This window comes from Capsicum annuum, chromosome 6 (assembly GCF_002878395.1).
Source record: "Capsicum annuum cultivar UCD-10X-F1 chromosome 6, UCD10Xv1.1, whole genome shotgun sequence".
In the NCBI taxonomy this organism is placed as follows: Eukaryota; Viridiplantae; Streptophyta; class Magnoliopsida; order Solanales; family Solanaceae; genus Capsicum; species Capsicum annuum.
Window position 1 is genome coordinate 2,223,835 of NC_061116.1, and position 20,248 is coordinate 2,244,082.

At 34.4% G+C, this 20,248-nt stretch overlaps 1 protein-coding gene across 3 annotated transcripts; it reads right to left on the bottom strand.

The window, feature by feature from the left end:
* Window positions 1-8,179: 8,179 nt before the first annotated feature.
* LOC107873662 (serine/threonine-protein kinase 19) lies at window positions 8,180-16,155 on the bottom strand. 3 transcript variants are annotated; one of them, XM_047413424.1, is made up of 7 exons: window positions 15,963-16,154; window positions 13,481-13,561; window positions 12,770-12,880; window positions 12,309-12,428; window positions 9,543-9,614; window positions 8,927-9,004; window positions 8,180-8,839 (listed from the first exon to the last, which is right to left on the bottom strand). In XM_047413424.1, the coding sequence occupies exons 1-7, from the start codon at window positions 16,146-16,148 to the stop codon at window positions 8,648-8,650; spliced, it is 840 nt and encodes a 279-aa protein (XP_047269380.1). In that variant the 5' UTR covers window positions 16,149-16,154; the 3' UTR covers window positions 8,180-8,647. The 3 variants fall into 3 exon arrangements, with proteins under 3 accessions (XP_047269380.1, XP_016576080.2, XP_016576081.2); XM_016720594.2 differs by having other exon boundaries at window positions 8,260-8,839; window positions 12,770-12,862; window positions 15,963-16,155; XM_016720595.2 differs by lacking the exon at window positions 12,770-12,880 and having other exon boundaries at window positions 8,260-8,839.
* Window positions 16,156-20,248: the final 4,093 nt, after the last annotated feature.

The following is a 20,248-nucleotide window of genomic DNA, read 5'->3' on the forward strand; positions in this document are numbered from 1 at the left end:
AAAATATTTAAAAATATAAATAAATAAATTATGTTAAATATAATCATTGAACTATCTAAATTATTAAAAAAAGATATATCGATTAAAAATTATTGTGATAAGATGTAATCATAAAATGAATTACTACAACAGTGAGAGAGTTTTGAGGTGTAAGTTATAATTACTAGAATAGTTCAATATTTTTAATAATAAAGTGAGAGAAATAAATAATTCTCAAATGAGAGAGGAAAATAAACAATTCAATACGTGAATTATTAGTATTATAATCCATTGCATTATAATCCATTTGATAATAAATTAAGTTATTTTAATTCATTTTACACGTATATAGAGAGGAAAATAACAAAGTGAGAGAGTTTTGAGGGAATATATTAGTTTCAGAAGACTCTTTTTCATATATGACTGATTCAGAGGATTTCAGACACATTAAGAGACAGTTTAAAAAAAAAAACAAACAAACAAATGCACTTAATGGACTGAAATCTGAACCATTCATATTCAGACCTCCATTAAGTGCAAACAAATGAGGTCTTAGTCGGCTTATAAGTGAATATCGGATATCAGATAATTTCATTGAAAAAAAAGAAAAAAATTGGAATTATATTAGAAGATATTCAATAAAATTAGAACGGTATAAAAAAAAATTCTGATGAAATGTACAAATATCTAGTATATACGATATATATGTTGGAGGTGGTGGGGTAGTCGTTGTAATGAATACTGAACACCATATGATTATATTATATCGAAAAAAATTGAAATAGTATTGGAGAATTATGATAAAATTAGGACGAAAAGAAAAAGAGTTAGCATGTCGTTAGGCAAAATAATGCATGATAGTGAATGTTAATGTTATGAACCAATTGTCCCACATTGGAAAAATAGAGAAATGCTAAGGGGATTATAAGTCAAATGAGTTCTCCCACCTATTAGACTAGTATTTTGGGTTGGGCTTTCTCGTTTGGTTTATACCATTGGTGCTCTCGTTGAGAGTCTCACGCGCTGGGTCGTGACTCGAAGTGATGGCCTGCGTGCTAGGAGTGGTGGGCCTCTGGACCCAAGAGGGAGGGGGTGCCAGCAGCCGTGACCAACGAGGATTGATCCACGTGAAGGGAGCTGCGCATTGGGTCGTGACTCGTAGTGGTGGGAGGTGAGCCAGTAGTGGTGGCCTGGACCCAGGAGGGGTGTCAACAGTGACCAACTGGGCATAGCCGTGACCAACGATGGATCGATCCACGCGTGGAGCCACGACTCGAAGTGGTGGCCTGCGTGCCAGGAGTAGTGACCTGGACCTAAGAGGGGTGTCAGCCGTGACCAACGAGGTTGTTGGTTCTCAAGCGGAGGCGATTGTTATGAACCAATTGTCCCACATTGGAAAAATAGAGAAATGAGGAGATTATAAGCCAAATGGGTTCTCCCACCTATTAGACTAGTCTTTTGTGTTGAGCCGTGACCAACGAGGATCGATCTACATGTGGGGAGCCGCGCATTGGGCCGTGACTCGTAGTGGTGGCCTAGACCCAAGAGGGGTGCCAACCGTGACCAACGAGGATCGATCCACGCATTGAGCCACGACTCGGAGTGGTGGCATGTGCGCCAGGAGTGGTGGCCTGGACCTAAGAGGGGTGCCAGCCGTGTCCAACTGGGCTCAGCCGTGACCAACGAGGTCATTGGTTCTAAAGCGGAGGCGATTGTTATGAACCAATTGTCCCACATTGAAAAAATAGAGAAATGAGGGGATTATAAGCCAAATTGGTTCTCCCACCTATTAGACTAGTATTTTGGATTGGGCTCTCCTGTTTTGATTTATAACTATAACAGTTAATGATTTAAATGTCGTTATCAAGAGGTGTGGTGGAACAGATAGTATCATTTAAAGCGTCAATAAAAAGATATTTCATAAATCTAAAACGATACGAATAAAATTAGAATGTCCTTACGTGTCTAGCTTATAAATTATTATGATTATCGTATAAGTAATTAATCTCGAAATTATTTGTGTTTTCATATTAATTAATACTACAATAATAAGAATCTTGAGATTAACTAATCTTGAAATAAAACAAATCTTTTAAGAAGGTAAATGATTAAGATAATAATAAGAAGAAAAAAAATATTTAAGTTTATCCTGTATAAAACAAATACATATTTTATAAGTATTATTCTTTAACCCAATAAATAAAATATCTACTAAAAATATATATTTATTGAATAATCTCGTTATTAGTTGATTTTAATGTTATAATCTCTCGTTATAATTTTAGAATAACTTGTTTGCAAAATAATATTTCAAACGATACGAAAAAGCTTAGCATATTATTAAGATGTATATTATGTTTGTAAAGCATAATATGAATTTTTATTTTTAAATCAGCAAATATAATCATATATAACGTAAACATACACCTTAACATACCATATTTATACAAATTCCTACTCTTACAAAGTAATTTCACAATTCCAACTAATTATGTATATCCGTTGTATGTATTAGGAGTTAATTATGTATCTTGCTAGATCCAAAATCGAAAAATATGTATCTGGAGCTAATTATGTATCTTTACAAAGAAAAATATATATCATCGATGAATGTATCAGGAGCTAATTATGTATCACAGATTCAAAATTGAGATTTTCAGTAATTATACAAAATGTCAAAATTTTCTATAATTAAACTCCAAACTGTTGAAATTTGTATTGGTTGCCCTAAATTAAAATAGATTAAGAGAGAGCAAAGTACTAAAGTTGCAATCATGGGGATAAATATCAAATATAAACCTTGATTTGCAAGTTAATTAATTATATTCATTCATTAATTTGGTAGGTCCATTATATATATTCCTAAAAATAAAATGAAACTTGAACTACACAAGTATAAGTTATACTCGATCAGTATGTCTCAATTTATGTGACATTATTACATATATTTAAAAAAAAAAAATGAAGACATTTTGAATAAGAATAAAATATGAATTTTAAAATTAATTTTATTTCTAAATATTAAAAAATAATATTTTTTAGGATAAATTAAAACGAAAGGGTGTAACGTAAATTGAGACAAAAAAAAAATAAGATTTTACAAATGAGGTGACATTTCATAAAGACAAAAAAATTAAAATAATACAATGTATTCACTTTTACACTTAATAATTAGAGGAGTTAGTGAAAAATCTTAGATTTGTGGATTTTTTTTTTTTTTTTTTTTTGTTTGCTTGGGTGCAAACAAAAAATATATACATATCAAACTTTAGTTCTATCATATCATTTTGTACGTCTTTATGTCTTTTTGATGTAAGTTTAATTTGTCTTTTTTAGCTATAATAATCCCTTAAAAGCAAATTAAAGATCCCCACAGAGATTTTCCACAAGAAACTAAACCCTATGACACCATATTATTTCTTTCGTCTTAAATTATCTGTCGTAATTTTTAAAAATAATTATTTCAAATTATTTATTTTTAAAAGTACAATAAAGAACTAATTTATTTTTCCTCATTATGACCGTTTAAATACCAATATATAAATGGTAAAATATTCGACACCGAAGGATAGTCCGGTGAACTAAAGCTTCCGCTATGTGCAGGGTTCAGAGAAGGGCTCTACCACAAGGGTGTATTGTATGCAGCCTTATCTTGCATTTCTATCAGAGACTGTTTTCAGAAAATAGTCAACACCCTACTCCTAATTAATCTTTTTTAAGGGGTGTGTAAAAGAAAATCATGACAGATAATTTGAGATGAAGAAGGTGAGATTGATTAACCAATTGGCTTAATTTCCTAATGCTGTCTGATTTACTTGTCTTCATTGTAAAATCTTCATGTATGGGTACTTTGTTTACCAAATTAATTACACCAATATATATATATATATATATATATATATATATATATATATATATATATAAAAATTAGTGCTAGTAATTGAGACCTTTTCTAAATTTAGCGCAATTTATGTGTTCAGTAGAATTCAATATTTCGAGTTGAATCGACTCATATATATATAGGGGTGCACACGTACGTATGCACATAAATAGAGGTTAAGTTTCACGAAAGTTATTTTTCTTGAAGAATATGAATTTTTCATATCGATATGCAAGGCAATTCAGATGACGTTAGCAGGATATAGAGCTAGCTACGTTAGGATAGCGATTGTCATAAAAAAGCTAACCAGAAAGCAGGTCAGACGGACGAGTGATAGATTGATAGTACCGTAACATTAAAATGAAAGGGGAAAATGAGACAAGCATTTAGAGCCCTTCAAATTTGCTACGACACACTCCAACTTCGTGAGGGTCTTATTACCCTCCTGAACTAAATTTTAACGTATTTTTGTCAACCTTTTTGGCTGACGTGACACATAGCGGTCCTTCACGTACCTCAGGGGTTTAACTTCACGTAAGGTGTCACATCAACACAATAAGATGATAAAAATACGCTAGAATTGAGTTCAGGAGAATAATAAAACTTCGTGAAGTTAGAGTGTATCGTAGCAACCTTGATCATAAGTCAGGAGGTACTGAATGCTTTTCTCATCTTTAATATATAGTTTTAAAACAATATTTTCTACTCAAGAAACTATGTATGCAATATGTAGATGTATAGAATAGAAACAAAAAATGGACCATCTTACTAAACAAACAAATATTCCCTTTCATATAGATATACATATGTATACTCATCTTGGAAAATAATATGGTCCACAAAATATAGTCATTACAACAAGTCATCTCAATAAAATAAATAATTATTGGAACCTATTATATATAATTGAGTATTATAATTCTTGAAGCAATTCTGACAAATGATTGCACAATGATTGCACTGCATACATAAGTATCAATTTACAATAATAATATATTTGGTGTAATTTGATAATTTTTGTTGTATCTTATTATTTTACTATTTCTTATTCAGAATGTCTTGTGTTAAGCCAGAGGTTTATCGGAAACAACCTCTCTATATCATCTTTAAGGTAGTGTTATGGACTGCGTACGCTTAACCCCCTCCCCCACTTGATGGGAATATGTGGATATGATGTTGTTGTAATATATTCAGTGTAATTCAACAATTGAAACGTACGCAACTCTTACCGGCATCTATTTTTAGGGGATAGAGAGGTTGTTTCGAATAAATCATTCACTCAAAAGAAAAGTCTACGAAGTAAGATTGCAAGCGAAAATATAACAAAAAAATGACGAGATACAAAGTACGTGAACCAACAGATAATAATATACGTTGAAGAAAGAGATTACGTGACTACTAAATAATACTATTAATAAGGAGAAGAGGAGAAGAGGAGGATAACTACTACCTCTCCCACGTAAAGTGCGACAACACTCAACTAACTGCTAACCGACTACCTGATTCTCGACCTCCAAATCTTTCTATCTAGGGTCATATGTCCTCAGTAACATGAGACTACGTCACGTCCTATCTAATTACCTTCTCCCAGTTTTCTTCTATCTACCTCTACCTCTAATAGCTTCAGCTATAAGCTACCTTACACACCTCCTCACTGGCGCATCCGCACACCTAAATTTATCTATATATAATTCCTTTTTGATGCATAATCCATATTTGGTGACACGCTGGACCTAAGATAGCTCCGCCCCTACCTACTAACAGGAGGTAATAATTACTTTGCTGAATAGTCGAGATATGCACAAACTGGTTTTAAAATAAAAACAAAAATAATAGAAGGACCACAAAAACTATTGTAATAAAGAGTTATGGAGCAGCAAGTGTGCAGTCATTATCACTTGCAATGGGAATGGAATGTTTGTACAATAATAATTAATATGATTATTACTAATAACAAATATCTAAAGTAGATATCAGCAAAATTCCATTTACAAATAAAATATTTGAGGTTTTATTTTTTAAAAAAAATAAGTTGGTGAAGTGGGGTTGAGTAATAACTTTCTTGCAAGGCAGCATTTAATTTGTTATATAAAAAAATATATAGTACTCACATCATCTCTAACTCTAAATAGAAAAATATAGAGGACGCGTATCAGAATAAAAGATTAACAGAAAGAAATGTGTTCATTCTAATAGGTAAAAATTGCTTTGTTTTATGGTTCGTATTAGTAGTTTTAGTGCTACACTTGTAGCTTTTCGTTCTTGAAATTTGGTGATATTTGTGGTTTTCGAGTAAATCAATTGTAGTAGTATTTTATGATAGTCATGTTTCTGTTATTATCGATTGTTTTGGTACTATTCACACCCGATTTTAACCCTCCTTTCCTTCAAATTATTTCGATGAGCTTCTAACTTATTTAAAAAACAAAACAAATACCTTATATTCACCAATATTTTTATGATTATGTCATTATAATTACTATTTGTACCACCTCTTATTTCTTGCCCTTGTGTTAGGCCTTTTCTAGACTGTTTTTGTCCCAAGTCAGGGTCTACGAGAAACAGCCTTTCTACCTCAACCCTAAGATAGTGATACTGACTGCATAAATCTACCTTCCCCAAACTCTACTTTGTGGATAGAGACGGCAATGGGACGGTGCGAATTTTAGGCTATGCGGGGCGAGGCAGGTTTTAGACTATGTGGGTGCGGGGTGAATTGAAGTAAGTTTTTTTTTTCAAATGATACGAGCGGGGTAGGTTGAGGGTATATGTGAGTTTAAACTTAAAAAAAACAAAAATTGATATTATTCTGGTGAATCTACCTAAAATTATATGCATTCTTTACTTAAAAGCATAATATATAAATATAACCCTAAACTTGACACCAAATTATAACTTTGACCTTAAACTTTGATAGTGCACAAATAGGACGTTTAACTATTCAAAACCTGAACAAATATTACCTTCGATTTTGTAACCTCCATGCATTAGTTTCACTTGCGCCTACGTGGATATGTAATCCAATCATATGGTGCCACGTCATTAAAAAGGCTGACTGGAAGGACTTTTGATCTGCAACTTAAAACGACGCCGTTTTGCTTCTATAAGTTAAAACGACGTCGTTTTGCTTATTATTATTATTATTATTATTATTATTATTATTATTATTATTATTATTATTATTATTATTATTAGTATTAGTATTAGTATTAGTATTAGTATTATTAGTATTATTATTATTACTACTACTACTATTACTATTAATAATAATAATGACAATATTTTAATAAAATTTTTATCTTAATAACGTTAATTTGATAAACTATTACTACTGCCCTTAATAACGTTTTAATAACGTCTTATTAATAACATTTTAGTACGTTAATTTAATAGCATTTTAATAACATTAATTTAATAATGTTTTAATAACGTTAATTTAATAACGTCTTATTAAAACTACAATTTTTTTATTTATTATTAGTATAGTTTCATCTTTGAGTTGAAAATAATAAAAAAATAATAGTGAAAAGTCATTTAAATATATCAAAAGGAATTAGTAATGGCATAATAGTCATTTTACTTTTTTTTTTATTGTTGGAACGCTCAAATTTTTAGCCCAACGCGTCCAGTTTTGCATGTACAACACGCGTTTTGCCCCATAGGATTGGAGGTCATATTTGTGCAGTTTTGAATGGTTAAAGGTCATATTTGTGGACTATCAAAGTTTAAAGTTAAAGTTATAATTTGGTGTCAAGTTTAAGATCATATTTATGTATCATGCCTTGCTTAAAACTTTATGATACTTAAACGACATGTAACACTAGAAATAAATAATTTGGTAACTTTTAAAATTTCTTTGTTCATCTTAATGAAAATTTGATATTTGATCATTGCTTGTACAAGTGATACTTTTCTGATAATTTCTTAGTGAAAAGTGATATAATAGAAATTGATTGTTACTACTTCCTAGCTGCCGATTTAAAAATAACATGATTTTCAATGGAGTTATAAATTTTTCGAGCGGTGTAGTGCAGGTATGCACGGGTATAAATGCAGAGCGGGTTTATGCAGATTTAAAGATGATGCAGGGAGATTTTAAAATTCGCAAGTTTAGAAAAAAAATCACACCGCACCCACCCTGCACCACACCATTGCCACCCCCCTAATCGTGGGATTACACTGAGTGGGATTACACTGAGTTTGTTATTGTATTTACTCACATCAAAGCAATGAAAATTCATGAGAAATTATTGCTCTCCAGTTTAAATATTATAAGAACCTGGTTCTTGTACAAGTTCACAAACCTCCATAGACAAATACTGAAAGAACAATAGCAAATTTTGTGGATAGGAATTGAAACACAAGTTCAGAAATACAATGACAAATACACTCGTGATCGATGATCGATAACAGCTTGACAAGAATCAGCCCAGGGTAGAGTAAAATTACGACTATATCAAGATGTTTGAAGCAAAAAGTTTACGTTTCAGCTACAGGGCAGCCCGGTGCACTAAAGCTACCGCCATATGCGATGTCCAGGGAAGGGCCCCACCACAAGGGTGTATTGTACGCAACCTTACCTTGCATTTCTGCCAGGGGCATACGTTTCAGTTACAGTAAAGAAGAAATTACCGTACTAAAATCTATATGGAGTTCAACTATCGTACACTAACAATGTATATAAGCTAGATTCACACGCAAATGCTATGTTATCCAGTTTCACCGCGTGAAATCTGAGCTCTTGTTAATATAGCATTGCGGAGAAAGTTTTGTCTAATCAGAATTAAGTTAATCCTTCACGACCTTAACGAGTAAACCTGTGGGAGCCTCGACAGTTTTGAGGTGGCCGGATCCTAGCAAATCTCTGAGATGAAATCTCATATCGAGTGGAGAGAGTCTAAGGCGCTTCTTTTCCAGAGCAGCCATCGCCATCTCTTTGTACTTTCTACGGTTGAGAAAAGACATAAGCTCCTTTCTTCCCTGATACAAATTGCAAAAATGCTAGTAAGAGGGCGCACAGAATCGTATTCTTGGATGAAATTTGAAAACGGGAAGGGCGTGTCAAACCTGTGAGAGGCCCTTGAGAACTGATCCAATATTTGGAATCGCAAACCAGTACATGTTCGGATCAATAAGTTGTCGAGTCTTACAGGTAGAGACAAAAGGAAAAACAAGAAAAAAACAGCATGAGAACGGAATTATACCAACAAACAGAACTTTAAAGACAAACCTAATACATGAGAAATGGAATTGGTATCATAAGCATGAGGGAGGGACAAGGTAAATTTAAAAAGACTCGTAAATTGCAATAATCACAAAGGTAAAACGCTAGCCCGCTATGATTTTACCTTTGAAACAAAGAGCATAGAGTTCAAGGGCAATTAGGCTGCAATAAAGCGTTGCACAAAGTGGATATGAACAAAATCCACCGGAGAAATTTGAGATACGAGGCTTCTTATTATATGAGTTGCATTCAAAATTACGACAGTTTGATTCATCGTTCACTCTAGAGAAATTCTTATCGGCACCACAAGGAGGTTTTCATTCTCATAAAGTTAAGCTTCCAATGTGATCATACTAACATAGTTTTGACGATGCAGAATTAAGGGTATAATAAAGCAAATACTGAGATAAGTCGAGCAGCTCAATTTACATGACAATGAAAAATCTGATTCTAGCTTACCAGAAGTCCAGCATTTATTAAGAGGGAGATGTGTTCCTCCTTCACCTTGCCTCCCAATGACAGAAGTGAACGCTAAAGCCACCAAAAAATATGAAAGAAAAAGAAAAAATATCCTGTAAGAACAAATATCGAGCTGTTCTAATCCTTCACATAAGGAACAGATAAAGAACAAAACATGTCGTGTTATACTATTATCCAACAATTAAATCATAAGCTGAAGTAGAGGACCTTATTAAAAAAGAGTCTCTAGCACATTGGTTTAGGACGTAAGAACATTATTCAAAATATAAAGCACTTATGTAACCATATGTCATGACAAAATTGATCGAAGATACGCTATTCCTTTACGAACGATACCATATATGTATGCACAGGCTCATTTACGGAAAGGCTTAGGAAATATCCTTCTTTATCAACTAAATATTGACACAGGTGAGCAGCCTTGGATGGATACTGTACAACACATCCCCAATAAACGTTCTGATACTCTTCTAAACTACAGGTATTGAATTTATTACACAAATCTGAGCATACATCAGTAAAAGAAAAAAGGGCAGCCCGGTGCACTAAAGCTCCCGCTATGCGTAAGGTTCGGGAAAGGACCCCACCACAAGGGTGTAATATACGCAGCTTTACCTTGCATTTTTGCCAGAGGCTGTTTCCAAGGCTTGAACCCGTGACCTCCCGGTCACATGGCAGCAACTTTACCAGTTGCTCCAAGGCTCCCCTTTAAAATAAGGTGAGCATACCATGGTAAACAGTTCTATAAAGTTGACCGTCCGATCGGGCACTCATGCCCCGACATTGTCATTGTATACTCCCGCGGGTCGAAAGGCGACGGGGGAAGGAGGGGGACATTGGGCGAGATCTATCAACAGCGAATTCCCCATACAAATCATTGATATACAAAATATCTTCAAAACATTAACATAGAAACCCGGTCCATTAACATGCACACCATCATTTTGAAGGCTATCTAAAAGACGGTTGGAACAGGAAATAGCTAAAGATCCCTGAGGTCACTAACCAACCTCATAACATATTAATTTTAGGTTTCCATCAACTGCCTTCTGGACAATTGATACACCTCATTACACAAATATGCAAGCAGAAATACGTCCTTCACTCGGCTATAAAGATAAGTAGCCTCATACGTCTTAGATTTTTTGAACCAAGTAATGGCTAATCTCCATACATACATGTACAACTAGAGAAAACCGCAACCTTTACTTCTCATTATTCTGCGAAGAAACTCCACCTATGTGAGTTACACGGAGGACAAATTATAGTCAGCCTCAAGCCTGGATAAACGAGGACGTTACAATAGGTTGACATCCAACATAAAGTTATCTAATTGTGAAGAATCATTTGAATCCTCACCCCGTGGTAAGAATGCAACACATGACATGTGGGTTAGACAAACGTCACTGGTTCGAAAAGGGGGCCTATTATCCACATTTTTTAACCGTGTACCACGGGCCCTCGCCCTCGGGGATTTCTCGGTCATATAAAAAATAGAATCACTAGGATCGTCACATGCTTTACATAGCTGAAATCAACTATTGGACTGAGATTTAGATGATTGATATTGGTCGGGGAGACAGGAGACTGTCCGAGTTATTCCCTATATTTAGGTTTTTTCCCAAAATTTTAGTTTAACTTGTTGAACTACAAAGTAAAATCTAAAGAAGCATAAGAACCACATTTGAGGGCTTTAGACACTAGTTTGCAAAGGGTAGCCCGATGCACAAAAGCTACCGCTATGCAGGGTCCTAGGAAGAGCCCGACCACAAAGATCTATTGTACACAGCCTTACCTTGCATTTCTGCCAAAGGCTGTTTCCAAGGCTTGAACCCGTGACCTCCCGGTCACATAGCAACAACTTTATCAATTACTCCAAGGCTCCCCTTAGAAACTAGTTTGCAAGCAAGAACAAAATCTCTTTCGCCATCAAGCATTCAAAATTATTAATTTAAGAGAAAAAAATCTAGTTGAATTCCATCAACATGCTGAAGACCGACTCGCTCTCTGACAATAGCAAAAAGTTAAAGACTATCATAATAATTAAAGGCGCAGAGCATTATATGTATAGCCCATGTCAGAGTGGAGCATACTTTAGGGAAAAACTGCACTAACATCTGTTGAAAGAACAATGCAACGTAAGTTATGTCTTTATAGCAACTGTCAAGGAATGCCCTAAAACAGAAATTTCAGAAGGTTAGCAGATCAATCAACCGTTAGAATAAAAAGTCAACATTACCACCAAAATTCCATCTTTAAGTCAATGCAATAATTGATACAGGAAATGTTAAAAAAACAAAAGACAACAAAAGGAAGAAAACAAAAAGAAGGATCTAATCAATTCCACTTATATTTGAAAATTTAGCAGAAAATACTGAAGGAACATTGAGCAACAAGATCACCAAGGGGTAAAGATGCGGCATGTTGATAGAACCGGAGAAGAAGGTGAACTTTGTCAGACACTTCAAGGGAACAATATGATCTGACTAGAGCAATAGGTCATACAAGAAATGAGTAATTTTAGAGGAACTTTTCCGTAATAAATCTGCAAGAATGTAGGACCTGTCGAGCTGGTATAGTGCAATTGGCTTATGACGTGCAAGGAGAAAACACATATTTAAATTTCGGGCAATGTTATGAGATATTTCTTCTGCATATAAGTATGGACAATACCAGGTATGTACACACAAATGAATTAAAACGAAATGGGATTCACCATCACATGGCTTTGAGAAGATCACTCACAAGTTCGTCATGTCCAATACTTGGATCTAGCTTTGAATGAATTACATGCTCCTTGAACCATTCAAAAACACAAAGTCCTTCTAGCTTCTGTGCTTCCAATCTTTTACTGATACGTTCAATCTAAACAAGTATTTGCGACAAGTTTTATTAACAAGGAATTTAACTATCAAACAAAATTGATGACCAATAAACTACCTAGAAAAGAACATCAGCATTAGACTTTGCCAATAAGATGAGAATGTCACAGTAAACGTCGTGGTATGGCATGTGGGTAGCGCATGTTCTTGGGAAATAGGCAATAACTAGAAAACAAAACAAATGCAGAAAACACTATTGCATCTTTCCTTTTTTTTTTTTTTTGATAAGGCCAATATTATCTCTTTATAGGAAGGGAACGGTGAAGATGCATGACGTTTTTGAAATAAAATACTTTGCAGAAAGTAAAAAGTTAAACCATCAACCTGACTAAAGTAGTCATCCAAAAACATTATAGCATGATCATCCTGTCCAGTGTTTAATTTGAAAGTACATAGAACTCCTTCCCTCCTTAGAGACTGTGAGGCGCAGATATACTCAAAACATCAATTAACTGTTATTAGTTTGGTCCAATGCAAACAATGAAATAGGAAAACTAATAAAGAAAACATTAGAAGATGAACCGCGATAAGTAAATGGCCATCAGCACTGAAAATAAAATCTGAAAACTATCCACCCAGACTCAACAGCCAGTGAAATCTCTGCACCCACAAGATGCATTCTTCCAACTGCTTTGGACCAAATTTTGGTGAAAATAATCTTACATGAAAGAAAGATGACTAAAGAAGCAGACTCATGATTTCAGAAAAGACAACAACAACAATAACAACAACAACAACAACATCATACCCAGTGTATTCCCACAAAGTGGGGTCTGGGGAGAGTAAAGTGTACGCAGTCCATACCACTACCTCAGATGAAGTAGAGAGGTTGTTTCCGATAAACCTCTGGCTAAGGACAGATAGCAGTATAACAAACAAAAAACATAAAAATAAACAACAAAATGGGATAACACACCGCTAGATAATACAAGAAACAAAGATACTGACAGCATAATACTATAAACTATCTATTCGAGGTTACAAACATCATCAAAACACTACGAGCAAGAAACTACCAACAATTTCAGTAAATACCTCCAACTCCCTGTCCACTTGCGTCCGGTCCTTTACACTGCTGTATAACTGTGACCGCAAAATGAAAGGCGGAATTGAAACCTGAGAGTAGATTGATTTGGAGAATTAAGATAGTATAGAACTCCAGAAAGGAAAACTGATGCAAAAACAACTTGCGAAGCATCAAAATACAAAAGAGTGAAATAGTGAAACAACTAGAACTATTGCATCCTTCGGTATGATATAAACTAAATAAGTATTGTTGGACAGTTATTTTTAGCATTCGTTAGACATCTATTTTTAGTAAAAAGAGCAGACCGGCGCAAAAGCTCCCGCCATGTGCAGGGTCCGGGGAAGGACCCGACCATAAGGATCTATTGTATGCAATCTTACCTTGCATTTCTGCAGAAGACATCTATTTTTAGTACTAATTTTTTTTTCTTTTGAGATTGGTAAAGTATTACTCCCTCTGTCCCAATTGTGTCACTTTTCGTTCGTCGAGAAGCAAATAGTTTTAAGTTTGACCGTAAATTTGGGCACGAAACTTTTAAGTTTTTCGAAATAAAATTTATATATTTGAAAACTATGTACAAAGTACTATAAGTCACAATTATTGACAATTCAAAATATTTAAAAGAGATAGAAAAATTACGGTCAAAGATAAACTTGCTTGAATCTCGAAATCCAAAGAGTGACACATAAATTGAGATGGAGGGTCTTTTTATGGAAATTGGTCGAGTATTAGTATTTTTTTCCGGGTCAGCTTTTGTGCACCTTGACTAAATCCATGGAATACCTGACACCTCCCATCAGCAACAGCAACAAATATTAGATAACTCTATCCACCAAGGCTAGGACAAATGTGAAGAATCACATACTCCCCCCGTCCCATTTTAGTTGACCATCTTACTAATGATAAATATCACACATTAGTTGATCAATTACTAAATCGGGATATAATTAATTAATTTTTTCCATTTTACCTTTACAATTAATAGTATACATTAAATGTGAACAATTACAATTCCTATGTCTATTCATATGCCCAATGAATATCATTAATATGGGTAAAGGGTAAAATAGCAAACTTCATCTTTCAATTTATGATTTCTTAATCACTGTGTAAAATGGAACTTGCCCAACTAAATTGCGATGAAGGGAGTAAGCTATTTTTTTTTGTCTTAAACTCAACCCGCTTTATTAACCACGCCCTCGAGTGAGTCTATCTGCTTATGTCAAAACTATTTATTGTTTCTTAAGGGGTGTGTGTCAAGTCAATAGTGGATAAGTAAAGATAGATAGAGGGAGTGCAGAGGTACGTTTTCCCCGTAAAACTCTTTGCATTACCCTTGAGCTTTTAGGTTCAATTCCCAATAGAGACAAACACGAGGTGATTGGTTGGTTGTGTTGCTGAATTATGAGGCATGAAACTTTTGGATAGGCCAAAAATAGGGGAAACTTTGCTCGATTTTTTTGTAGAATATTGACAAGGCTTGATTTGGAGTTCTAACCTCCTTAGCGCCGGTCATGGTCCTAACAGATGGGAAGAATCACCTAAGTTATTCGTTTGTTTTGAGCTCAGTCTATTTATTGTTTATTAAGGTCGATGTCAAGTCAATAGTGGACAAGTAAAGATAGACGGAGGGAGTGCAGAGGTATGTTTCCCCCGGTAAAACTCTCTGCATTACCCATGAGCTTTCAGGTTCAATTCCCAACAGAGACAAACACCAGGTGTTTTGTATAATAAAAGTGCCACATCAGCACAAAAGGGTGTCAAAAATATGCTAAAATTATGTTCAGGGGGTAATAGGACCCCTATGAAGTTGGAGTGTGTTGTAGCAACTTTGATCATAGTTCGAGGGTTACTGGACGCTTATCTCAAAAGTATATCAAACAAGATACTAATAATACAGAAAATTAATGCATGCATTATTTCTTTTAATACGCTCTCCTAAATGATCCTTTATTGTTTCTTAAGTTGTGTGTCAAAGTTAATAGTGGACAAGTAGAGATAGACGGAGGGAGTGCAAAGGTTTGTTTCCCAATAATACTCTTTGCATTACGAGCTTTCAGGTTCAATTCCCAATACAGCCACACACTAGGTGATTTCTTTCCATCTGTTCTAGCCTTGATCGACGGAGTTACCTGATACCTGTTGCTAGTGGGAGGTAGTCAATCTACTTCCTCCGTTCGCTTTTACTTGTCACTAATTCCCTAATTGAATTTCTACTTTTATTTGTCATTTTTAACGTATCAAGAGAAAAACAACTTATTTCCTATTTTATCCTTAACATTAATTGATTTTTCACCGAATTAGTTCCAAGACACAATGTAAACATATTCTTAATTGTATGTTTCAGGTCAAAATGTGACAAAGTAAAAGCGAACGGAGGGAGTATATTCATAATTCCTGCTAAATTAATATGTGAACTATTTTCACCAATTTCAAGCTTATCAAAATTATGATAAAAAAAATTTTAAAAAAAATTAAAAAAAAAAAAACCTTTTCGATACGAGGAAACTGAGCACGCATCATGCGAAGAGCAACAAGTGTATCACTGAAATTGAAATTTTCCTCCACTGATTGTAATTGAGCTTCGTTGAGGTCCGATTCAGGCCCGGGTTCGGGCCCGGGTTCGGGTCCGGGCCGTTGGCGTTTCCGGCTAGTTGATGGGTTGGAGTTCTCCATTGTTGGTGCGTATGAAAATTCGAAGATAAAAATTTCTTAAATAGTCCCAAAATTATTGAAGGTGAAATGTCAACTTTGCCCCTCGTTGAATTTTATTATCCCAACCTTGCCCTTTGTTAAAAATTCCTTTTTTTTTTTACTTGATCAGATGTCAATAAAATAAGAAAAAATAACATAAACATGCACCTTAATTTACTGTATTTATATAAATTTTTACCTTTACAAATTAACTATAAGAATCTCAACTTACTATATTTATATAAATTTTTACCCTTACAAATTAACTACAAAAATCTCAACTAATTATGTATTTTCGTTGGATGTATTACGGAGCTAATTATGTATCTTGACAGACCCAAAATCGAAAAAAAAAAAATCAGGAGTTAATTATATATCCTTACAGGAAAAATGTATTTTCGTTTGGTGTATTATGTATCTCGACAGACTCAAAATCAAAAAAATGTATTGAGAATTAATTATGTATCTTTACAGAAGGAAAAATATATCTTTGTTAGATGTATTAAGAGACAATTATGTATCTCAACAAATTCAAAATTGAGATTTCAGTTATTATACAAAATGTCGAATGTCGAAATTTTCTGTAATTAAGCTTCGAACTGTCGGGATTTGTATGGTTTGACCACTAATAAAAATCTCTTTACTCAAAAGGATTTAGACACCTGAAATTTATACAATTCATGCTTGAGCTTCATTAGCGATAAAAGGCTATAAATACACCAAAAGTATAATAAAAGATAAATTGGACAATTTCGAATACTTTTTTTTTTTACTTTTGTTTTGGTAGGGGAGGTGTGTGCGATATTTTTAGGAAAATGATCTAAATATAAAAGAAATAAGACACCGAGTGAGTAATATAAACTATGTATTCGAGATTACAAACATTATTCTTAGAACACTACGAACAAGAAATTACAGACGCAGCTACAAACAGAACACTCCTCCCCTATTATGACGAACGCACTCCTATCCATTAGCTCAGATACAAACATATACAACAACAAACCCAGTATATTCCACACAGTGGCGAAGCCATAATTTTCATTAAGGGGTTCAGAAGTAAATATACGGACTAGTACAAGGGGATTCAACATCTACTATATATACATAAAAAAAAAAAAATTGACCATGTAAAAATAGTATTATAACTTTCGTCCAAACCCCTGAATTCAATTTGGCGCCGCCACTGTTCCCAGATAGAGAGGTCTGGGGAGAGTAAAATGTACGCAATCCAGACCACTACCTCCGGAGAAGTAGAGAGGTTGTTTCCGATAAAGCCCGCTCAGATACAAACATATGATGCTCAATACTACCAACATATTGACCATTGAAGGAACATACCAATGTTAGAACAAAAAACCATCATAAGAGTTTAGTAAGTTTGAATCATGACATAGTACTTTAACTAGCAATAGAGTCATAGTACATTTGTTTTCATGTGACCAAGAAATTACGGGTTCAAGCCTCGGAAACAGTTTCTGACAGAAATATAAGGTAAGACTGCGTATAATATATCCTTGTGGTGGGGCCCTTTCCGAGACCCTGCCTGCGCGTAGCGGGAGCTTTAATGCACCGAGCTGTCTTTTTTAATTCCGAGGCGTACATTTGTTTTACGGTCTTGTGCATTAACTTCAACTTCAACTAGAGAAATTGAAGTTGAAAAACTTGTTTGACGTGTATTTTAATGAACATCTTTTAACTCACAGAACTTCAACGTTCTTTTAACGGTAAGTCCACAAAACTTAAATTATTTCCAAGTGAAACAAAAAAAAGCAGTCTGATCGATGCACTAGAGCTTCCGTTATGCACAGAGCCCCACCACAAGGGTGTATTCTACGCAGCTTTACCTTACATTTATGTCAGAGGTTATTTCCAAGGCTTAAATCCATGACCTCCTGATCACATGACAGCAACTTTACTAGTTCCAAACGGACGCCACAGATGAGCAATGCAAACACCAAACAGATGTAGAAGAGAAAGAGAGGTTATAAGTTAACCTGGGTGAGCAGATTGTGTGGACAATCCTAGTGGTGATTCTGTCTGCAAGCATAAAACCAACAGAGCTCAAGTATCGATACATGTAAAGTAGCGCCAACGTCCACTCAAAGAAAAAGACGACAACAACATCAACAAATTCAGTATATTACTACATAGTGGGGTCGAGGGTAAAATGTACGTAGTCCATGTTGGATTCGAAATCGAGAGGGCGTCATGCGGAAGCTATTAGTTGCAAACTATTAAGATGATAAATAAGATGACAACGAAAAACAATACTAAAAACATAATTTTATTATATAATTTGACCAATTGGCCTACATATAAAACATAATATTAAAAATATAAAACTAATAAGAGAGAAAATCTCCCCTAAATGAAAATATTAAAAGACTACATTATGGATGCTATTGTGTTATGGTATCAGAAGGGAATCTTTCTATTTATAGATGTCCAAAACCTTTCTTCCAAGAAAGAGGTTAGCCAAATATGAAAAAGAATTATATTTTTTTCTTCCAGTAAAAGTAAAAGTAATTATGATAATTTTTATTTTCCTTCTAAGAAAAAAATAAAACTACTAAGAAAATCAGGCTAAAAACCCTAACAGTCCATATCACTATCTCTGGAGAAGTAGAGAGGTTGTTTCCGATAAACCCCCGACTCAAGACAAAGAAGAGTAAATAGAGTCATAATAAAGCATGAAACAAGATGGAATAACAGAAATAAGACAACCATGAAGTAATACCCTACACTAATGAACCAAAGGTAACCCACCACCCCGATACCCTCCTACTAGCAGCTTCAACCTATAAACAAAGCCGTAAGACTACCAGCTCGGCTATCCTAAAACTCTCCTAACTACAAGCTATGACTCACCCACATGTACTAGCCTTCTAATCTAATTCGCGTCCTCCATATCTTTCTATCTACCTCTCTCCAATATTTCTTCGGCCTACCCATACCTCATCTGAAACCATCCAAAGCTAGCCTCACTCAAAAGAAAAAAGAGGCTAAAAATTGGGGTTCAGCCAAGGCGAGAAGAAAGATGAAATATAATGACCAACACTCGCAGTGGGAACACACATAGAGGTTTTTTTCTTAATGCTTAATGCAAATTTGCAGCTTATTAGATGGAATTTTGATAGTAATGCAATAATTATTAATATCCTTCTTGTTCACAAATGTTTATAGATGCATTACGGTGTTGCAAACTCATCTATCTCAGGAAAATTTCAGCCGATCTTCCTCGCCAACACAGAAGTTTTAGGGGAATAATTGACAAAGAAGAACTTTTGCAAAACTATTTTGCCAAATACTCACTTAATTTCTTTTTGATTTATTTTTTTAAGTATAGGGTGTAAAAAGTGAAAAAAAATGGGGCTCACACGTGGGCCAAGAGACCAATTCATCATTTATACAACTTTACAAATTTAATATAATACACCTAACCCCCTCCACTTATTCCAATATCCAAAAAAAAAATTCCTCTCTCTCCTCTTTAATTCCCAACTCCCGCTTTCAAACAACTTCTCCCAAAAACACCATTTTCGTACGTTCTTCGTCTGCAGCTGCTAAGGGGGCGTTGTTGCTTCGCAAGGTTAGTTAAAATCGAGTTTCGATCATTTCTAGATCCATTCAAATGGTTTTTCTTTTTGCTAATTGATTGGTAGTGATTTAGGATTTTTTTTTTCGAATTTGGTGTTTTGATTTAATCGAGTTTTTTTTAGCAACGAAGTGTTGAATGGTAGTATAATTGTTGTTTGAAGAGTTATTTTGGCATTTTGATTTGAACAGCGTCCTGTTTCTGTCCGTAGACCCGCAGTCTATTCGTAGACCCGTGGTCTATGAAATGAGAATGCTCTAGATATATTTCAATTTTCAGACGTATGAAATTCTTTTAAAACATGATTGCTGAAATAGTGAAAATTGAAATATTAATAGCTAATTAGTTCTATTAGGTGCACTAGTTTGACTTTTAGCCATTGTTGTGTTTTGATATTTTGCATGTTTGATTTTGGTTCAATTATTGTATGTTTGAGTAGTGAACTGTTTAATGGTGGGGTGTTTGTTAATTTTTTTTTTTTTTT

What these genes read in the sequence shown, in the direction of transcription:
- LOC107873662 (XM_047413424.1), bottom strand. Translation starts at nt 16,148, where the DNA reads ATGGAGAACTCCAACCCATCAACTAGCCGGAAACGCCAACGGCCCGGA. An exon ending in TGGATGACTACTTTAGTCAG is followed by an intron (nt 12,429 to 12,769) that starts GTTGATGGTTTA and finishes ATACTTGTTTAG; the next exon opens with ATTGAACGTATCAGTAAAAG. An exon ending in GTATTGGACATGACGAACTT is followed by an intron (nt 9,615 to 12,308) that starts GTGAGTGATCTT and finishes TGGTGGCTTTAG; the next exon opens with CGTTCACTTCTGTCATTGGG.